The sequence below is a fragment of the Staurois parvus genome, unplaced genomic scaffold (assembly GCF_062004578.1).
Source record: "Staurois parvus isolate SC_StPar_1 unplaced genomic scaffold, SC_StPar_1.0 ptg000136l, whole genome shotgun sequence".
NCBI lineage: Eukaryota > Metazoa > Chordata > Amphibia > Anura > Ranidae > Staurois > Staurois parvus.
The window spans coordinates 11,872,321-11,895,042 of NW_028317932.1; the positions used below are offsets into that span (position 1 = coordinate 11,872,321).

Here is a 22,722-nt window from a genome sequence, read left to right on the forward strand (position 1 = left end):
CACAATACCTGTGTGTCATTTGGGTTCGAATCCCACTTCTGACACCAACAAACATCTTAGATAGGTGTCACTGGAACAGGTATCACCTTGACAAACTGAAATTTTAGATTTCCCCTCATGGTGTTTTTCCCCCCAAGACTGTTGTCATGGGAACTCTGACAAATTTTATGACCTGACAGAGGGTTTTACCCTTCCCTACTCGATCACAAACTAAAAACTATAAACATAAAAGTTTTGCCTTTGCATACACTTAAAAGGAAACCTGTCATTTGGGAAAACATAAGCTGCCTTATCTGACCTCTATCTAAAAATTCAAGTTGTCTGACTGTCATGTTGACTCTCTGGCTTCAATACTTCTGAATCATGAACACAGAACAATGTATGACTTCACTGGCTGCAAAGTATATTTGTAACAAGTAAAATTCTGAAGCTAGGGAATGACAGCCAGGCAATTAGCATTTTTAAAGATAAATCCGCAAAGACAGATTTCGTATTTCTGTCATGGCAGCAGTCTTTTAATAGACATTAGCTTACATGCGCTTTGAAAACATAATTGGAGGCAGACATTATAAAATCATAATAAATCAAAATACTGCTATTAATAGACTGAAAAATATATTCAACCTATCAAAAATCAAAAAAGATTGTGTCAGGCTCCACAGATTTCAGGTTTCAGTTTTAGCCTGATAAGTTTGGTTTAAATTTAGCACCAAATTACCAGTTGGAGATTTCTTTCTACATTCTGAACTTGAAATTAAAAACAAGAACAAAGCTGAACCTAACATCTCGGCAATGTGAATCTTCAACTCCTGTGCAGCTCTTGTATAAGCCTGTGACACATGACTAAAGAGCGGACATAGGTGACCTGTTCTGTTTCCCGAAATGACACTGGAATGAGGATCAGGTCCTTTGGGGTTACCTTAGGGGTCGATCATGTGCATGTGTGATTGTCGGAAGTGCTTGTTATGGATTAAAGAGATTTCTGAGCTTGGAAAATCTCTGTGTGACCTGACTGATCCTTCCTCCCTCTGAATGAGAAGAAAGAAGGATATCTGTCAGGTAATTCTCAAAAGAAACAGTGGTAGCTCCTGCTGCTACTGCTAGCAGGCAGGTAACTCACAGGTTATTCTAAGAAAGACAACTGTCTTTCTTTGGATAGCCTAACTTAAACCTTACAGTATATTAAATAACAATGGAAATCCATATGCTGATAGTAAATGTAAATGACATCTGCCTCAAAGCAAAAACTGAACTAAATAAATGTTGTTCTGCAAAAAGAGCAGCTGATGTCAACCAGAGATAGAAGCAAATGCATTTTATATTTAGAGACAGCTCTCTAAAAACAGTGTCGATTCCATAAAATAGCAGAATTCTGGTCACCTTACCCAAACCTCCAAAAATTAAAAAAAAACAAAAAAAACAAAAACAAAACAAAAAAACAAACAATGGGTGCAAACTGAAATAGCAGGTGAACATGAATAACAATATAGCAAGAACACATACTTGCTGAAACCCAAGATAATCCTGAATGGTGGATGAGGAAAAGAAGACAAGGCCATCTGCAGCAACCACCAAGACAAATCCATTGAGTGCCTGAAAGAGATGAAATCATAATTTGAATACTCTGCTACATTTTATAATTATCACCACGGTCAAATGTAAAGTAACTTATGCAAGACCACATGATATGACTCTATATAGAATATATAGAACTCACAGATGTTTTTGTTTTGTCTAAAGAAAAGCAGGTTGTGCCCCCACGGAAATGTTTGGGAGCATTAAAAAAAAATATATGTTTACATTAACACTACTCCACGTTTATGCATTTATGGTGGCATTGTCCAAAAGTCCAAAAACAATGGGATGACATTTTAATTTGTATAAACAGAATAACACCTTTTCCAATAAGCAAAGATCCTCTTCAAATATGTCATGATACAGCAATTTCAGTAAAAGTGTACAAGAAGTGTTCTACTTTTTTTCCTCAAAGCAGCAAAAATCCTTTTACCTCGTTATTTGAAGAGTGATGTATGTCCTACCCTGTCTGATTAAAGTCTAGAGATGGATAGGATTATGGAGGCAGAATGCTGGGTTCATGAATTCAAAGGGAAATATGACATTTTATAAGACATGGGCCACATGGATCTATTACACCCAACAGATGTAAGTCCGATGGACAGGACTGCCAAATTCTATGAGTATACTCCATTCTTGAGATATTTGGCATTATGAGCTGAAAGACCTGTCTTATATACACCTCTGTTCTCAGCAGAAAGCATACCTATGAATAACTGGGCTTGTAAAACCCAAAAATTATTTGATGTACTATTTTCAAAGCGTAGTGCCATCTATGTAACTTCACCTTTCAGGACCCCCCCCCCCTCCTTTTTTTTGCATATTTCTGTGGGTACATCTTCACATCGGAATACATATACTACATGAACTGCACATAGGTTTGTTGATACTATCTAATGGTGTGTCAATACTGTCTACCATTATTAAAGTATGTAGAAGGTATGCATCTGTAGAAGCCAAATGCCAACACCAAAATCTGATAACCACAAGAACCTGGAATGATATACTATCCTTTTCCTTTGGTGGGTGCCAGTGTTGGGATTTACCCAGCAAAATGTCCAGTTATGCTCACTAGGTCACTGCAAAGATTTGTTATTCTCCCTGATGAATTCCCCATAAAGGTGAACAAACAAATAATTTGGGAGCCTAGTTAAGAGTGAGACACTTTCCTTGAGATATTGGGAGGGGGTACTCTAACAGTGCCAAAGTGAAGGCAAGTGTCTTTCATGAACCATAAATCCATTTCTGGGCTCCTAGGGAAGCTCTGGATCATTAAAAATAAGAAATAATCAGAAGCAGTACAACATGGTAAGGTAAATTGCTCATTATTATGTGGTAACTTACCATATTTCTCAAGAGGTTTCAACTTATGCATAGGTCCATAATTTCAGTTCATAAAACAGGGAGTACATTACAATTCTACTGTACCTTATTTTGCCATGGATCCAAAATTTCACAACGTTCTGGGTAAAGTTGGTGCTTCGTTGGGTGCTAAGCTAACTTTGCCTGCAATGTGAACTTTTGGATTTATGATAACAAAATTAAGAGATTCAAATCTAAGAATTTAATCTTCAGGTCCAATACCTACTAGTTATTAATGCCAATATAATAAAGCCTCATTAGACTTTAAATAAACTAAACAAAGCAAAAGAACATCTACAGCTCTGTAAAAATGGAAACTACAGATACAATGGTGACACCAGCAGCCTTTCTTGAGGGTGTCTTATGGTTTTAAAATTACTCAAAGTGGTTGTAAAGTCTACTCAGGGATTAGTGAACCACCCTGCCCTGTAATACTACAAGAAGAAGTAATAGATATTGTAGGACTTGTCTAGCAAAGAAAAGCTCAGGCAAAATAAAAGAAAAACTTTGCTCTCTTGTGCATCTTTGTTATTCCAAAACACAACAATTTTATGTTTCCTACACACAGAGCATTCTGCATACTTAGATGCCTGCCTAAGGTTCAAATACAAAAATCCATATTTTTTTTTTTTTTTTTACAGGTACCCATAAATGAGAAAATAGCTTGTGTTATTCCTTATTTTCATATACACGTTCAGCCCTAACAATATGATCGCTGACAGGTAAAGTGAATTAACATTGATCATCTCATTACAATGGCATCTGAAAGTGGGTGGGATATATCAGCCAGCAAGTGAACATGTTGACTCTGAAGTTAATGAGTTTAAAAGCAGAGAAATATTGCAAACGTAAGGATCTGAGCGACTTTGACAAGGGTCAAATTGTAATGGCTGTCAGAGCAACTCCAAAACTGCAGCTCTTGTGGGACATTCCCAGTCTGCAGTAGTCAGGACCTACCAAAAGTGGTCCAAAGAAGAAAAACCAGTGAACCAGCAACAGGGTCGCGAGCACCCAAGGCTCATTGAAGCATGTGAACAAAAGCTGACATGTGTAGTCCAATCCAAAAGAAGACCTACTGTAGCTCAAACTGATGAAAACGTTAATGCTGGTTCTGACTGAATGATTTCTGAACACAGTGCATTGAAGTATGTTGCACAAGGAGCTGTATAGCTGCAGACCGATAAGGGTGCCCATGCTGACCACAGCCAAAAGCACCTACAATGGGCACGTGAGCATCAGAACTGGGCCACAGAGCAATGGAAAAAGGTGGCCTGGTCTGATGAATCACATTTTTTTTTTCATCATGTGGATGGCCAGTTGTGCGTGCACCACTTACCTGGGGAAGAGGTGGCACCAGAATGCACTATGGGAAGAAGGAAATCCGGTGGAAGCTTAAAGAATCTGCTCCTGACAGCCTGGTGCCAGATACCACAGCATAACTTTAGAGGTCTAGAAAAGTCCATGCCTAGATGGGCAGGGCTCTTTTGGCAACAAAAGAGGAGCAAACTCAATATTAAGTGGGTGGTAATAATGTTATGGCTGATCAGTATATACAGTATTGCACTCAAAAACATAAGAGTGAAAATTGTAAACTGATCTGATATAAATGATTACCGTATTTGCCGGCGTATAAGACGACTGGGCGTATAAGACGACTGGGCGTATAAGACGACCCCCCTACTTTTCCTGCTAAAATTTAGTGTTTGAGCTATACTCGCCGTATAAGACTACCCCTCTTCCAATGCACACCAGTGGCAGGAATAGTGCCCCATCATTGGTATCAGTGGCAGGAATAGTGCCCCATCATTGGTATCAGTGGGAGGAATAGTGCCCCATCATTGGTATCAGTGGGAGGAATAGTACCCCATCATTGGTATCAGTGGGAGGAATAGTGCCCCATCATTGGTATCAGTGGCAGGAATAGTGTCCCATCATTGGTATCAGTGGCAGGAATAGTGCCCCATCATTGGCATTAGTGGCAGGAATAGTGCCCCATCATTAGTATCAGTGGGAGGAATAGTGCCCCATCATTGGTGTCAGTGGGAGGAATAGTGCCCCATCATTAGTATCAGTGGGAGGAATAGTGCCCCATCATTAGTATCAGTGGGGGGAATAGTGCCCCATCATTGGTATCAGTGGCAGGAATAGTGCCCCATCATTAGTATCAGTGGGGGGAATAGTGCCCCATCATTGGCATCAGTGGGGGGAATAGTGCCCCATCATTGGTGTCAGTGGGAGGAATGGTGTCCCAACATTGGTGTCAGTGGGAGGAATGGTGTCCCATCATTGGTGTCAGTGGGGGGTGGAATAGTGCCCCATCATTGGTGTCAGTGGGGGGGGGGGGAATAGTGCCCCATCGTTGATGTCAGTGGGGGGGAGGAATAGTGCCCCATCGTTGGTGTCAGTGGGGGGGAGGAATAGTGCCCCATCGTTGGTGTCAGTGGGGGGGAGGAATAGTGCCCCATCGTTGGTGTCAGTGGGGGGGAGGAATAGTGCCCCATCGTTGGTGTCAGTGGGAGGAATAGTGCCCCATCGTTGGTGTCAGTGGGAGGAATAGTGCCCCATCATTGGTATCAGTGGGAGGAATAGTGCTCCATCATTGGTATCAGTGACACCAATGATGGGGCACTATTCCTCCCACTGACACTTGCTGACCCTGTTCTCGTATGGTGCTGCTGCAGCCAGCATATGTGGTTGCAGCAGCACCTCTACACTGACCACTTACCTGCTGGTCCTGCACTCGATTTTCGCGGGGCCGCTCGGCTCCACCCCCTCGCCGGTGATTGGCCGCCTGTGTGCCTTTCCTGAGCTACAGTTCTGGCGGCCAATCACTGGTGAGGAGGCGGAGCCGAGCAGCCGCACGAACATCCAGTGGCCGAACTGAAGGTGCAGCCGCGCTTCCTGGACCGGATCGTCGTGGGACCGGAACCAGGTAAGAAACAGCCGCTGCCCACCCCTGTACTTAGTGTCCCTTCCATTGGGGGAAGGGGGGGGGGCGGCGGCGGCAACGCCCCGTCCCCCTAAAAAGTGTCAGTATGCCGTATACCGGCGTATAAGACGACCCCCGACTTTTGAGAAGATTTTCAAGGGGTAAAAAGTCGTCTTATACGCCGGCAAATACGGTAAATTATTCCCTTTTGATAACTTAATCTTCAGGTCCATTACCTACTATAACTTCCACATATATGCTGCTAAGTTTTAGTTACTAAGCAAAAGTACCAAAAATACTCGTTGCAAAAGTTAATTTGCATTAAAAGTGGTAATTTAGGTTAGACTTGCTTTAAAAACACAACTGAATGCTACCAAGCACAGTTATTAATGCCAATATAATAAAGCTTCATTAGACTTTAAAAAAACAAAACAAAACAAAACAAAACAAAAATCTACAGCTCTGTGAAAATGGAAACAAACACTATGGTCACACCAGTAGCCTTTCTTGAGGGTGTCAGCTGGTTTTAAAATTGTGGTTGTAAAGGCTCAAGGTTTTTTTGCCTTCATACATTCTATGCATGAAGGTATAAAACCTGTGTGCAGCTCCACCTCAGCTCCCCCCTAGTGATTACCTGAGCCCCATCTTGATCCAGTGATTTGTATGAGAGCCTTGGCTCTCTAGAGACTCTCGCTCCTCACTGGCTGAGACAGTGCTGCTGTCAATCACAACTAGTGAGCCAATGAGGAAAGAGAGTGGTGGGGCCAAACCGTGGCTCTGTGTGTGAATGGACACACAGAGCAGTAGCTCTTGAGCAAAGCTGCTTGCTCTGGGGACACTCAACAGGAGGGAGGGGCCAGGAGCACCTGCAGGGAACCGCGAGAAGAGGACGATCGGGCTGCTCTGTGAAAAACCACTGCACAGAGCAGGTGAGTATAACATGTTTGTTATTTTTAAACAAACAAAAAAAAAATTGTAATTGTAAAAAATGTAAAGAACTAAAATTACTATTGTTACAAACCACAGCAGAGTCCACACATGCAGTGTGTCATTTCAGCTCTCTGCCCCCTTTTTTTTGAACTCTCAGAAAAGATTTATAAATTCTGGACTTTGAAACAATGTAGAGAAGAGAAGACCGCAGATAAGCAGGTACAACTTATGTAGGAGGATTTGTTTCATTCCTGTGCAGTTTATGGTCAACAGTTTAGAACCAATTTAGAAGGACACAGGGCAAAAGTAATTTTGACACACTGGTTTATACTGGTATAATACCCAGGTATACCCCCTCCCACTCCCATCATGCAGCTCAAGTTTTGTGGAAAAGTAATATTAGGAATGGAAGGGGTAAAAGGACTGGTGTCCTTAGGTAGAACTGAAGGCGATTCTTTTGCATTTTGGATAGAGTAAGCGAGAGTTAAAACTTCTCTCAGTTTTTTTTTCCTTTCACCTGTGCCTCACTGGGGAGATTTCCCATCACTTCCTGTACCATAGCCACAACAGGAAGATAGGGAAATCCCTGGAAGTAACCAGAGTCACCACAACCAGTATCCCCATTGGAAAATTTCCCACTATCCCAGTTCTGGTGAACACTGAAAATATGACCTTTTTTTTATCTTTCACTTTTTAATTTAAAATGGTCACCAGAACAAATAGAGTGGATGAATTTCCATAAAGGGGACAGATACAGCAATATAAACCTGACGTGTTCTAAAAACTCTCCACTCTAACTAAATCTGAAGTTTTTCCTTCAGTTATACTTTAATGAACACTAAGAAAAGGATTTCAGTATTCAAAAATTCTGTTTTCTTAATAATTCATTAACCACTTTGCTACCAGCGCCATCTTTTACATTTTTGTACACGTGGTAAAATGCACAATTTAGGCTGAAGATTAAGGGGGAGATTTATTAAGACTGGAGAGTGTAAAATCTGGTGCAGCTGTGCATGGTAACCAATCAGCTTCCAGGTTTTATTGCCAAAGCTTAATTGTACAAGCTGAAGTTAGAAGCTGATTGACTATCATGCACAGTTGCACCAGATTCCAAATGCACCAGTTTTAGTAAGTCACCCCCTAAGATTGCTAAACCACCACACAGTATATATTTCTGAAAGCAAAGATCCTGGAGAATTTAATAGTGGCAGCTGTAATTATTTTTATGTAACATGATATTAACATGCGTGTTTATCAAATGCAAATTTTCAGTAAAGAATACACTAAAGTTTATGTAAGTGTACACAATATATCATCCAATTTGTTTGGTAAAAGATAACAGATGCGGTTGTATTGAGTAAATTGATACCCAACATGTCAACCCTCAAAATTGTACACCCACCAGGAAACAGCAACAAATGTTTGTACCCAAAATTTCCATAGGTGCCATTTTCAAATCCTTTACAGGTTAACAGTTCAGGGCTAATTGTGAATAATGGCCCTATATTTTTCTCTCTCTCAGGTATTTTTTTTTGGGGGGGGAATGCTACCCGTAAAAGGTTTTTTTTATACCTTTATTGCAGAGAATGCATTAAAGTAGTGGAAGGTTTGTTTTTTACCTTCATGCATCCCCTCAGCCCCCCCCCCCCCCCAAGTCACCTGGGCCCCATCTCGATCCAGTGACGTGCATGAGAGCATCGGCTCTGGGGATTCTTCCTTCTCTTGGCTGAAACAGCAGCTGGAGCCATTGGTTTCTGCTACTTTCAACCACAGCCAGTGAGCCAATGAGCAGAGAGCAGGGGGCAGGACCGAGTCATGCTCTGCTCCTGAATGGACACACAGAGCAGTGGCTCAGAAGCTATAGCAAGCTTGCTATGAAGGAACTCGACAGGAGGGAGGAGCCAGGAGTGCCCCTCCCTCACCTGCACAGAGCAAGTATGACATGTTTTACGTAAAAAATAAATTGATAAATCACCCTTTCGCTTTTACAACCACTTCAAGAAAGGCCTATTACTTGAGTTGCTTATCGCAGCACGTACCGGTATTGCCAGACACTGACTCAAACCAAACACCCCTCCATTGGTAGAGTAGGCCCATGAACTGGATGCTATATGTAATTTGGACAGGATGGTCTCTTGGGTCTGATAACTTTAGAGAAAGTAGTTGCAGGTTGCTGAAGGTATAAATATGTGCGTACTGAATCAATAAGAAATTAAATGCTATCCTTAGGAGTTATGTCAGCAAACTGAACCTCCTCATGTACCAACTCTTCCAAAGGTACGGGGCACACTCCTCAACATCCTCAGCTGAATATGCAGAATCAGTCGCAGACAGAGGGAAATCAGAGATTGACTCTGGAGAAGAAGGCATGGATGGCTGACAGGGGCCAGGGTAGGACAGTATGCACATACCAGACAGTCTTCAGCAGTGGGTATACTCCCAAAGCAATCTTCATGATAGGACTTCACTAGACAAGTACATTGAGGCCCTGGTGCTTCACATCGCTCTACAGATAACTTACTCAAAGCGTACACAAAGAGTCTGGGGAGCACCACAGCAGAGCCCAATGCCCGCAAATCACAGTATAGGCCAGTGACCTTGTCTTCCTCACACTAGGGTCCAGGTTCAGCCTCTGCAGCTATGCTGAGGCTCAGCCGATCTGGAAAGCTCTGCAGCAGCTGGAGAGACTGGATTGGATTAAAAGGAATCTTCATAAAATGCAGAAAAAAATAATATTTCGTTTTGTGCCTCTCTGAGGAGAGAAGACATTTTTTATAGGACAGTAGCAAAAAAACTGGAACATAATGGGAATAAAGAGGGGTTATACCTAAATGTCTGTGTTAGCTCTGTGTGCAAGTGTCCAATCTCCTGTAGGCCACACCATAACTTAGTGTCCCAAAATTACTTCTAGCTTATTTCCCTAGAGCTGCTGGCAGTAATCGAATGTCAAAAAAGCCAACAGTTTGGTTGTACCCAAGTCGAATGATGGATCAACTTGGATACAATCAGCCAGCCGATACATGGATCAAATCTTGGCTGGCCGCTGCTGAACTGGCCAAATTTCGATCCATGTATGGCTGGCTTTAACCTGTAAGTATGTTTGGCAATCTCTTGATATGGGCAATAAGCTTATGGTAGTTTTTGTTTACAGCTTTACGTTAGAGACAGATATATCCATCATCCTCTTTTGAAAAGAATGAGTCATTTGCAAGAGCAAAGGGAAAAACTGCAATCTGGCTGACTCCACATTATACTAGTTTTTATAGACAATAAATTCAAAATTTAAAGCAAAACTAAAGTAAATATATATATTTAATGCACGTTAAAATGTGTTCATTTATACAATGCTTGAAAATCTGTTTTACTTCTTGCATTAGACAAGTTACATTTTATCCACCTGCCATGTCAGTTATTCAGCACTACTGGGAGCCAGAGCAAGAGACTGTGAACTGAATAAAAATAAGAGTTTTAACAAATGCAGCAGCAGCCAGAGATAGGGCACACATCATTACAAATAACTTTTTACTGTGCAAATGTACAAAAATAGTTTTTGGACATATTTCAGCTTTCATGGTTTTGAAAACTGCAGCTGTCAACAAAAGAGAGGACAGGATTTGGAGGAGCCTTGCTGTTCCGTGTAGTAATGCTCTGTCTTGGCCCCTTATGCAACTACATGAACTTAAAGTGGTTCTAAGGCTGAAGGTTTTTTACCTTCATGCATTCTATGTTCCTGCACTGTTCCTACTCAGCAGCTGGGAGAATTTCTGGATAAGCCACATGATACAATGGGGGGAATTTACTAAAAATGGAGCATGTATCTGGAGCAGCTGTGAACCATACCAAATTTCTTCTAACTTGTTCAGTCTTTGAAAATAAAAGCTAGAAGCTGATTGCTTACCATGTATGGGTGCTACAGATTATGTTTACTCCAGTCCTAGTACATTCTTCTCATAGTTTTTCAAGTGTGCATGCATTGACCATTGTCAATTTGCATAACAAACTCCAAAAAACAAAACAAAAAAAAAAGTTAGCTCTGTTAGCAAAACAGGTAGCTTTAATATCTTGTCTACAGTCTATTTCATGAGTTTGGGGAAAATGTAAAGAACAAAGTTTAATTTGATCAATAAATACATAACAGGAAGAAAAATCTGATTCGGATAGGGCTGCCTCTCAGCAAACAAGTAGACAAGACGGCTCCTTTAGTGATAAGTCACGGAAAGTGCATTTATCTGCACATACAATCAACATAGCCTATGCCTTGTTGATAACAAACAAAACATGTAAAAATTGGCAGTACTTCTACTAGTTCCGATTAACTTCCAGTACGAAGAAGTAACAAAAGCCAAAAGAACTTGGACAGTTTTGTGATCCAGTTAGATGCTTGATACAATGCAACCTTTAAAAAAAGAAAAAAAAAGTAATCTAGGTTTCTAAAAGAAGGCGGCATGATCATGCAGTGTATGAACATATTTTCGCTAGGAACTAAGTAAATATAAAATGTGATGAGCTGAGTAAACAAAATGTGTAAAATGCAGCATGAACTTTTGGCTGCTAGACCAGTATAGGGGTTGAATGTAAGCAAGAACGGGGCTGCTTTCATGTGAAGACTGACTATATTGACCTTAAAGAAGCAGTAAACCTAATTTCTGGAGTGGTTTAGGTAAATTAACATTTTATTTCAACTGAATGGTTCTGGAAAGACATTTTTCAAATCATATGTCAAGTCGTACCCTACTGTCCGCTATTAGAGTCATCATATTGGTGCAGTTCTGACAGGTCGGAGCCGCACCGACTTCTAAAGCAATGCATGCACTACTTTTGTTGCGATTTGCATAGACATCTGTGTCAGATGTCTTGCAAATCGCAACTGAAATCGTCAAGTCACCTGATTTTGAAAAATGGGCTTTGATGTGACCGGGGCCTTAAGAGCCTCTACAGTAGAATTAGGGATGCAAAAAAAAAAGGCTCTAATTGCCAAGGGTGGCCATACATGGACTAAAATTCATCTGGTTCAGCAGGGACTGGATGAATTTTGATCCATGTGTGGACAGTCTGGTTGTACAGAAGTCAATCTAATTATCAACTTATGTACAACCAACCTGTCGGGTTTTCCCACGAACGATGAGTGCTGCCGACTATATTCGTGTACTCTGATGATGGGGAAGTCTACCCGTGGCCAGAGCACAATAGCACAGCAGGAGTCTGTTGAAAGAAAAATATGACCAGCTTTAGTCCACCCCGCACCAATGTATTAGTCCTAACCTGCCAGCTTTCATACAAAACTGTCAGTAGCCTTCTGATACCTCTTCGGTATCAACAGGGGAGAACACCTAGATCTGCCCCAAGCCATACAATGAAATTTATTATACAGGAACATTTAAATGCAACATTCAAAAGTAGCCTTAATGCATAAATCACCTGGTAATGCAATAATGTTTTAAGTGTGTAATGAATGACATAGTGGATAGGGAAAAAAAGGTTGTGTAATATCAGCTAATTCAATAATTTTTAAATTGCCACCAATACACATTATAAACAATGAAACTGACTGGAGTGGAATTGTGGTTTGAAGCCACCAGTTAAATTCCTCTTCCATGTAACTTTTTATGGGCAAAACTGCTATTTTTTTTGAGAAACTTGCCATTGAGGCCACCATGGCTGGCAAAACTATTAGTCCTCATGCACACTGGGCATTTTAAAAATGGCAGTAGTGTTAGCTGCATAAAGTCACGTTAAAAACTCAAGTTTTTCCTAATTTTTTAGCATCTTTGCATTAGCGTTTAGCCGCGTTTTTCCATGTTTACGTTTTTTAGTGTTTTTTTAACGCCCAAAAAGCAGGTTTGTGTTTTACCGCATTTTACAGCATTAGAGCATTTGTACAGCTAAGGAACTCTTCTAGAAACCCACTAGTTCTGGGGGTTTTTTCCAGTCAAAAAATGCTGATTAAAGCCTGTGTGTGCATAAACACATAGGATAACATGCTGGGGAGTTACCTGGCTGTAGAGAAAAAAAAACGCCAATTAAAGCAGCTGTAAAATATGAAAGAGTATCCAGTCTCTGTAATTTATGAGAATATATATATCTAAGCACATAGTTTAAAAGAGGAATTGTTTTTCTAACCCTAGCACTGTATTAGACATGGACTTTAGGAATTGCAACACTAACATTTTAGCAACTATTCACCATTCAATGTTCAGGTCAATGATTTTGCCATGCTGCCAGTTATGTGTTGATGCAGGGTCAGACCCTGAAAAGGACTCTATTCAATGCAATGAATGGAATCCATGTTACAACTTAAAAAAATGCATGTACTTAGCCACAGATCTGATATACTTTTCTTGTTCAGAACAGGACTAATTTTTGGAAATGCCAATTAACTCATGGAAAATGCATTACTATATATGCACATTCTTGAAAGTCTTTTAAGGTACATTTAAGTATTCAGCAACAAGTAAATAAGAAATAGTTATGGCAGGGGAAAACTTCCTATAGTCAAGGAATAGAAGACTTCTTACACTGGATGACCTTCTATGAGAATGATTTCAGCAAGATGTGCCGATGACTAGATCTTGGTCTAATGGCACTCAACAGACACCCCCAAGTGATCGTTCAACTAGCCAGGCAGTATTTTACCAAATCGCAAAATACAGTGCCTTGAAAAAGTATTCATATCTCTTGAAATTTTCCATATTTTGTCATGTTACAACCAAAAACATAAATGCATTTTATTGGGATTTTATGTGATAGACCAACACAAAGTGGCACATAATTTTGAAGTGGAAATTAAATAAATGTTTTTCAACATTTTTTACAAATAAATATCTGGAAGTGTGGCGTGCATTTGTATTCAGCCCCCCGAGTCAATACTTTGTAGAACCACCTTTTGCTGCAATTACAGCTGCAAGTCTTTTTGGGTATCTCTCTACCAGCTTTGCACATGTAGAGAGTGAAATTTTTTGCCCATTCTTTTTGCAAAATAGCTCAAGCTCTGTCAGATTGGATGGAGAGCATCTGCGAACAGCAGTTTTCAAGTCTTGCCACAGATTCTCAATTGGATTTAGGTCTGGACTTTGATTGGGCCATTCTAACAAACAAATATGTTTTGATCTAAACCATTCCATTGTAGCTCTGGTTGTATGTTTAGGGTCGTTGTCCTGCTCGAAGGTGAACCTCCGCCCCAATCTAAAGTGTTTTGCAGATTCTAACAGGATTTCTTCTAAGATTTCCCATCCATCTTCCCATCAACTCTGACCAGCTTCCACGTCCCTGCTAAAGAAAAGCATCCCTACAACATGATGCTGCCACGTGTGTTCAGGGTGATGAGCAGTGTTAGTTTTCCTCTACACATAGGGTTTTGCATTTAGGCCATAAAAATTCAACTGTAGTCTCATCTGACCAGAGCACCTTCTTCCACATGTCTGCTGTGTCTCCCACATGGAAACTGCAAACTGGACAACTTATGGCTTTCGATAATGGCTTTCTTCTTGCCACTCTTGCATAAAGGCCAGATTTGTGGAGAGCATGACTAATAGTTGTCATATGGACAGATTCTCCCACCTGAGCTGTGGATCTCTGCAGTTCCTCCAGAGTTACCATGGGCCTCTTTGCTGCTTCTCTGATTAATGTTCTCCTTGTATGGCCTGTCAGTTTAGGTGGATGGCCATGTCTTGCTAGGTTTTCAGTTGTGCCATACTATTTCCATTTTTTGATGATGGATTTAACAGTGCTCCATGAAATGTTCAAAGCTTGGGATATTTTTTTTTTTATAACCCAACCTATTTTAAACTTCTCCATAACTTTATCCCTGACCTGTCTGATGTGTTCCTTGGCCTTCATGATGCCGTTTGTTCACCAACGTTCTCTAACAAATCTCTGAGGGCTTCACAGAACAGCTGTATGTATACGGAGATTAAATTACACAGAGGTGAGCTCTATTTACTAATTAGGTAACTTCTGAAGGCAATTGGTTCCACTAGATTTTAGTTAGGGGTATCAGAGTAAAGGGTACTGAATACAAATGCATGCCACACTTTTCAGATATCTGTAAAAAATTTTGAAAACCATTTATCATTTTCCTTCCACTTCACAATTATGTGCTACTTTGTGTTGGTCTATCACATAAAATCCCAATAAAGTAAATTAATGTTTTTGGTTGTAACATGACAAAATGTGGAAAATTTTGAGGGGTATGAATACTTTTTCAAGGCACTGTATCTATAACCAGTTTAAAGAAAACCTGTAGTGAGCAAAATATGTAAGCTGTCATTGTTGACATCTTATTGAAAATGCTCATTGTCTGTCTGGCAAGTTGAGCTGGTATACCCTTTCCGATATCTGCTATACAGCAGATGTTAAGAATTGCAGCACCAATGGTGACACATGATAGTGCTTTAAATAGTAACATAAAATAAATATAAAATATAAATTGAAAGCAGTGGTGGTTTTGTATTCTCAACTGGACTCAAAAATGGGGAGACTCATAACTGATAAGTCATTATGGCATGAAGAGACAATGAGATCCACAACAGGTATACTGTACATTATCTCTGTAAACAAGATTAATTGTTCAGTCAGAGATCATTTAAAAAGGAGACATTTTAGGATGCCACACTGCCTAAAGTTAACGTAAACTTACACAACCTTAGAAGAGACGAACATAGAAAATTATTCAAAATGTTTCTATATTTACTCTGTACAAACTATAAGCAGAGGTGATCATTTCACTTAAGAGTTTATATATGCATAAACAGGTAAGCAAAAGTACATCTGAATCCCATGTCTTCAGTTCTATATTGTAACTACCGCTAAGGAAATTACAATTTTTGGGCTTTAAAATCAAAAAATAGTCAATGCTGTGATTTCTAGATGGAAGGCTTTTGGCAGACAAGTCAAAGGTGAATAGTATTGGTAGTAATATAGTCAAGAGTTTCAAATGAAAATCAGTATTTACTCCTAACATTAATATAACCACTACAATTAAGCTCTGATTAACCAGAACCCTGCAATGTAACCAATCTGAATTTTCAAATAATCCCCAAACCTCAACATACAGTACTACCAGGGGTGGACTTACCATTTGGAAACTCGGGCACTGCCCGGGGTCAGTAGGGGGCCCCATGAGATGCCCCTTGTACCTTTTTCATAGGCTTTTTTGAGTTTGGGCAAGGACACAGAGGCCCTATGATCCCCTATTGCCCGGGGGCCCTATGAGTTGTCAGTCCGCCCCTGAGTACTACCCTGACTAACTTTATCCAAATCCTTACCGAATTCTCTGAGATCAAGATAAACCCAAAAAAATAAAATTGGCCATACACTGATCGCATTTTGTTTGGTTCTTGATTAAACAGTCAAAATTGGCTTCCTGGGTGGCCATGTCAACAACCTCCCATCTGACATCCTCTGATTGAAAAAATTAAAGGTGCTGGGTGAGACAATTGTCAGTCAAATAGCGGCTACATAAATCCACCCCAGGCCCCCACACCCGGGCTATCAGAATACAAAAGCCACAGCAGAAGATTTGTCCATTCACACCATATAGTGTGTTCGTAGGAAACTGTTAAATCATTTTTATTTTTATTTTTATTTTTTTTTGTTTAGCCAGCATGGCTAGCCTTAGCATTTACATTCTTGGAAACCTTGACAACATCAAAAGAAAAGCATGAGTTATACTAAAATTCTTTACAATTATGAGGAGAAAGACCAAATAATGGTTGATAAGTTAGTAGAGCTTTCAGTTACAACCTTATTTAGTGCAACACAGATGCGGTGATCGAAAATTTATCAGTGGACTAGAAAAGAGAAAACATCATCTCTGAATAAGCAGGAATAGCAGAAGATAGAAAAGTCTGACATACCACTTTCAAACAATATAACCACTTGACGACCAGCAGCATACTGATATGTCTCTGTACTTCAAGCGGTTATACCGGGATGGGTCAAGAAAGCTTAAGAGGAAAGTACCTGTTTTTCATCTATCCAAAACTGTTGGATGGGAGTATCCTTTAAAATTTTTTTTTTTTTTTCAAAAAAAGTATTTGACGTAAAAGGCATATCAGGTCATATACAGATATGGAGCACAGTCCGCGTATATACATCTGGCCTATTCTCCCGTAACGCAGACGGGTTATCAGATATTCATTTGAAGTGTGAATCGTTCTGAAGCAAAATAACACATTATAACAGGTGAACGATATAAACCAGTAAAGTATTGATTATAAATGGTAGCCTAGAAATTAGGATGGATGCTGATCTATTGAGTAGGGAGTGCTCAGATAATAGGACAATGAAGCATAGGACAACGATATCATCTAAAGGCGTGCATATCATATGTGTCCATATCCGGGAAATGTAGGTTTCTTTTTATAAAGGACAAGCACACCTATATGCGAGAGGACACTCCGTCCCTTATAAGAGATATAGTCAGTTGGGTAAGAAAAAGGTGTGAAGGAAAAGAAAAGAGAAGGGCGCATCAGATGAAAAGAGATAGGAAAGGTAATGTCATAGAGGGGAGGGAGAGAAGAAGAAAAAAAAAAAAAAAGAAGGGGGGGTCAATTATTCAGTAGTGGCTGTTAAACCAATCATATTGTGGTACATTAGTCAAACTAACGTATATTATTCCTTTGATTTAAGATACAGTCCAGTTAGGCTCAATCCATGGAGCAATTCTGGGGGTGAGAGCTTTAAAGGTTGTTCGTGCCCCTAAATCTTGTCTCAGTTATTCATAGAAAGATTAAAATTTAATTTTCCTATTCTGCTCAAATTAAACTGTACTAAGTAACTTGCTTTGATACCATATAAAGTAAAGTTTTATGCATAAAGTTTATTCCTTTTTTAAAAAAAAAAAAAAAAATGTGCACAATAAATTATGCAGCACATGGGATTGGTGGCAAGTAATTTTCAGATATTTAAAAGGAAAAGTTCAACTTTTGGAACATGTAACATGCTTCTTCCCGCCCTCTGTGACAGCGAGTCGGGAATTTTCTCTCTACACCCGCTGCCAATATTTGAAAAGAGTTCGGCCATGCAGGGCTTTGCCCACACAGCTTCATTCATTCACAGTTTGCGGCCAACGGCTTGTAGTTCTCAATGAACTGCAAGGGCGTTGGTGAGTGCTCCCATAGTCCATTGAGGTTCCTGTCATTTAGTAATGCCTGCACATATTGGAGGGTACTGTTAAAGGTTAAAACGTGACTTATCCTTTAACTACTGAGAAACGCAAAGTCAGGCAAGGAAAACAGAAAAAACGAAAACAGTTTTTTTTGTACTCAAAATTTCAAGACACTGAACAGTAGATACCACTGTAGGCAAACCTGATCACACCTAACTTGCAAGATCAATTCTTTGTCAGTGCAACTGGATCTTTCAGAATTTCGAGTTCCAATACTGAATTTACCATGGCGGGTATTTGCATAGGTTTAAAAACACCCCCAACCTTTTAGATGTCAGGTGCCATATCACGGGAAAGTGTGTCATAGTATTTCAGAACATCTCCTAGGCATTGGCAGTGGGGGGGTTTTCTTAAGGAAAACCTACCACATGAAAAATATGGTACCATGATTGCTAAAAATGCTAGTTGCCTGGTTATGTTGAACCACTGACTTCAATACCTTAGCAGCTCCTGACCTAGAACAAGCATATCATTTATGAAAAGCAGAGATCAGACTTATCTGCATACATTCTATGAGTAGGTTGCTGAAAGTCCTGAATCAGTGTGACAGCCAGACAACTAGCATTTTTAGAGGAGGAGGTGGCAATGAAAGCCTTTGGCTGGCTTTGCACCTATATGTTCCGGTGCATTATAAACACTGCACTAGGGTGAATTTACAAAGCATGCCTGCACCTTTTTTCCCTGACTCACCAAATGGCACATGGAAGTGTATTATTTTGTTATTATTTTGTAATGGAGTGCTATTCAAAATGAACAGCCTAGTGACTATCCAAACATTGGCATTGCAGTAATACATGGTAAAACCATCAACTGTATGTGCATTGGTACACTGCTATTCATTATACACTCCAATGCACCTTCATGCACCAAAACGATCTACAGCTTAGTGCATATGCTTTATTGCCCTGCGACTGACGAAACTAGAATGCAAGTGTATGATCCAAACGCACACGTTCCTGCGTTAAAAATCGCTGTGTGTATAAGTGGGTGCTGCAGTGACTGTCGGCTGGAACCGAACAAAATCAGCAAGGAAAAAATGTCACCAGCACACCGAGGATCACCAATATGGGTCCAAAGGTTTTAATAAACCATCACATAGTTACAACAAGGCAACGTTTCGGAGTCTCGCAGGACCCCTTGGTCACATGCCTGATGAAGGGGTCCTGCGAGACTCCGAAACGTTGCCTTGCTGTAACTATGTGATGGTTTATTAAAACCTTTGGACCCATATTGGTGATCCTCGGTGTGCTGGTGACATTATTTCTTTGACGAAACTAGAAAACACTCTGCCGACCCTGGTCAGGTAAGGTAGTATGATTTCCTCTGCACAGTGATACTAGATTAATTACATTTCCAGAAGCCCTCTACAAAGCAGCAGTGCTTCCCATTTTTAAGTTGCCTGAAGTCAAGGGATTTTGTTGAGTATGCCAATTTACATTCAATAATATGTTTCTTCCATGAACAATTCATTAAGAAAGATAGTTAAAAATGTTTATTGTATCAGGGACAAATGTAAACTGCAATTTCCTTAATTGCTTGAAGTGGTTTGATGTACTACAAAAGAACAAAAAAACTGCATGAGTACAACAGAGCTGACCATAGGGTCACTTAAAGTGCAAAAAAAGGAAGATTTAGAATTTGATGTGGCCTTCAGAAGAAAATATACTCTAATCCATAAAGAGATCTATGCTCCGACATACTTTGTAACTGCTGAAAAATGCACCACTGCAGCTTATACATTTAAATCAGAATTAACACTTACAATCACGGTTTCACTTCTTGACTTTTGTCAAGTACAAAACTACACAAAACACAATGACCAATACAAGTGTTGACTAAATATAAACCTGGAATACAAATGGTCATAAAGGATTATAATTTCACTCTAACTTTTCTGATCTGCATACTTAGGTCAGTGATTCTGAAAGTTATGAAGAGAAACATCTAGGGAACTAGCATTTTCATAATTTCAATAATTCTCAACAGTGGACATTTTAAGCCTACCATCTTCTAAAAATGCAAATTGCATCCTGCTGATCCAACAATTACTGGATTCTTGACCCAAAGCAAGTGTGCTGCAGATAAAGTCGGAAGAGTCAGAATTCCTTGTTTCAGCTTAGTGACTCAAAACGCAGAGCCAAGAAGGATCAGTGATACAACCCCAATTCCAAAAAAGTTGGGAAGCCGTGTAAAATCTACATATAAGCAGAATGATATGAATTGCAAATCCCATAAACCTGTATTTTATTCACAACAAAAATTAGAAAACATATTAAAGTGGTTCTAAAGGCTGAAGGCTTTTTTATCTTCATGCATTCTATTCCAGGAGAACTGGCAGGGGACCAGAGAAGAGGAGGACAGGGCTGCTTTGTGCAATGGTGTTTTTTTATGAAACTGATCAGCAGTGATCCTAAGGATTGTTGCTGATCTCAGATCATTAGTGGTTCAGGAAACAGACGATGATCAGTGAAGAACATGTTCTCCGCTGATCATCTCAGCACACAGAAGGACAGTGTATGAAGGAGCGATGTCAGCCCTTCACTGGCGATCTGTGTGAAAATTCTACCTCCAGATTCTCCAGCCCAGATGTGGAGAATTGGGGGAGCAGCAAACGAAGCAGCGGTAATTTACAGCTGCTTAGTAAACTGTGTTTGACTGATCTCTTACTGTAATCTCGCGAGATTACAGTAACAGCAGCCGCTTTCCAGCATTCAAAGAGTTTGTAGATCGCTTCTCTCCCCATTAGGAGAAGCGATCTACACTTCATGAACGGGCATTCAGAGGAAAAAACTGTCTCCTCTGAGAATGCCAGAGAACTAAGCAGCGGCCATTTACCGCTGCATGATAAAAGGACACCAATACCACTGTATACAGCAGGTAAGTATAACAAGTTTATTTTAATTAAAAAAAAGTACCATTTTAAGAAAAAAAAAAAAAAGGTAATGTTTAAATTGATGGCAGCAACACATCTCAAAAGATGGGACAGGGCAAAAAAAAAAGCTGGTAAATTAAGTGGTACTAACAAGGAAGAACTGATAGAACATTTTGCAACTAATTAGGTTAAGTAGGTAGTAGGTCAGTAACATGACTGGGTATAAGCAGTTCTTAGCAGTCAGAGTGTCTCAAAGTAAAGCTGGGCAGAGGTTCACCAATCTGTAAAGAGATGTGTCTAAAAATTGGTGAACAATTTCAGAATAACGTCCCCAATGTAAATTTGCAAAGACTAAATACATCATTATCTACGGTACATATCATCAAAAGATTCTGAGAATCTGGAGAAATCCCTGTGGGCAAGGGGCAAGGCCGAAACGCAATATTGGATGCATTTGACCTTTAGACCCTCAGGTGGCAGCACATAATCCCATTCACACTTTGGGGTCCAATGTCGCATAACAAGTTACACCCTATGGTTCACAATGGTTACCTCTCATATCTGTGCGACTTCAAGTTGCAGCCACTTCAAAGTAGTTCCTGCACTACTTTGGTCCAACTTTCATGCAACTTACAGCTCTGAGCAAACCCTTTGGCACTATATAAATACTGTATAATAATAATAATAATACCTTGAGGGCCATAGACTTCAGACCCTCCGAAGTTGCATCTGAATGTTGTACATGTGACTTGTGTGTGACTTTGTTCAGCGCAAATAGTTATCCTTGATCAATGCCAAAGTCGCACTCATCAAGTTGCACTGTAAATTCGCAATGAAAAGCGCACAAGTTTGAAGTCACACAAGTGTGAATGTAGCCTTAAAGATAGGCATGACTCTGTGATGGACATCACTGCACGGGCTCAAGAATACTTCCAAAAATCATGAACACAGTCCGCTGTGTCATATTCGTATCTGAATATGACCCAGAAACACAACCATCTTCTCTGATCCAAAGCTTATTTAAAAAATGGTCTGTTGCAAAGTGGAAAACTGTTCTGTGGGCAAAACAAATCAAAATTTGGCACTCTTTTTAGCAACCATGCGTGCCGCGGCCTTCCAGCCTAAAGAGCAGAGAGACCTTCTGACTTATCAGTGTTCAGTTCAAAAGCCTGCATCTCTAATGGTATGGGGGGTCAATTAGTACGTATGGAATGGGAAGCTTGCATGTCTGCAAAGGCACCATTAATGCTGAAAGATATAGCCAGGTTTTAGAGCAGTATATGCCCCCATCCAGACTATGTCTTCTTCAGGTAAGGCCTTGTATATTTCAGCAGGACAATGCATACTGCATCTATGACAACAGCATGGCTTGGTATTAAAAGAGTCTGGGTGCTTAACTGGCCTACCTGAAGTCCAAACCTTTCATCAATTGTTGTATTTGCTCAAGATGCGACAGATATATTCAAAGAAGATTCGGGAAGATTGAGCAGTCAGAACCCCATATCAGCCAGGAATGGGAACACATTCCTCTTCCACAACTTCAGCAACTGGTCTCCTCAGTTTCCAGACTTTTACAAAGTTTATTGTTAAAAGAGGGGATTCCACACCATGGTAAACATGGCCCTGTCCCAACTTTTTTGAGATTTGTTGCCGCCATCAATTTCAAAATGACCTTATTTTTTTGTAAAATGGTACAATTTTCTCAGTTTAAACATTTAATATGTTTTCCATTTTCTATTGTGAATAAATTATAGGTTTATAAGGTTTGCAAAACATTGCTTTCGGTTTTTATGTAGATTTTACACAGAATCCTAACTTTTTTGGAATTGGTGTTGTATACCCAGACAACTACTATGTTCAGAAAGAGGTCAGCAATGGCAGACCATA

At 40.0% G+C, this 22,722-nt stretch overlaps 1 protein-coding gene across 2 annotated transcripts in view; it reads right to left on the minus strand.

Annotated features, from left to right (window-relative positions):
* The window catches only part of AHR (aryl hydrocarbon receptor), a 168,002-nt gene that overhangs the window by 31,957 nt on the left and 113,323 nt on the right, over positions 1-22,722 (minus strand). For both annotated transcript variants that reach the window (XM_089673179.1, XM_089673178.1), the window contains exon 4: positions 1,504-1,593. In XM_089673179.1, the coding sequence (XP_089529305.1) occupies positions 1,504-1,593 (90 nt within the window). The remainder of the gene's footprint in view (positions 1-1,503; positions 1,594-22,722) is intronic.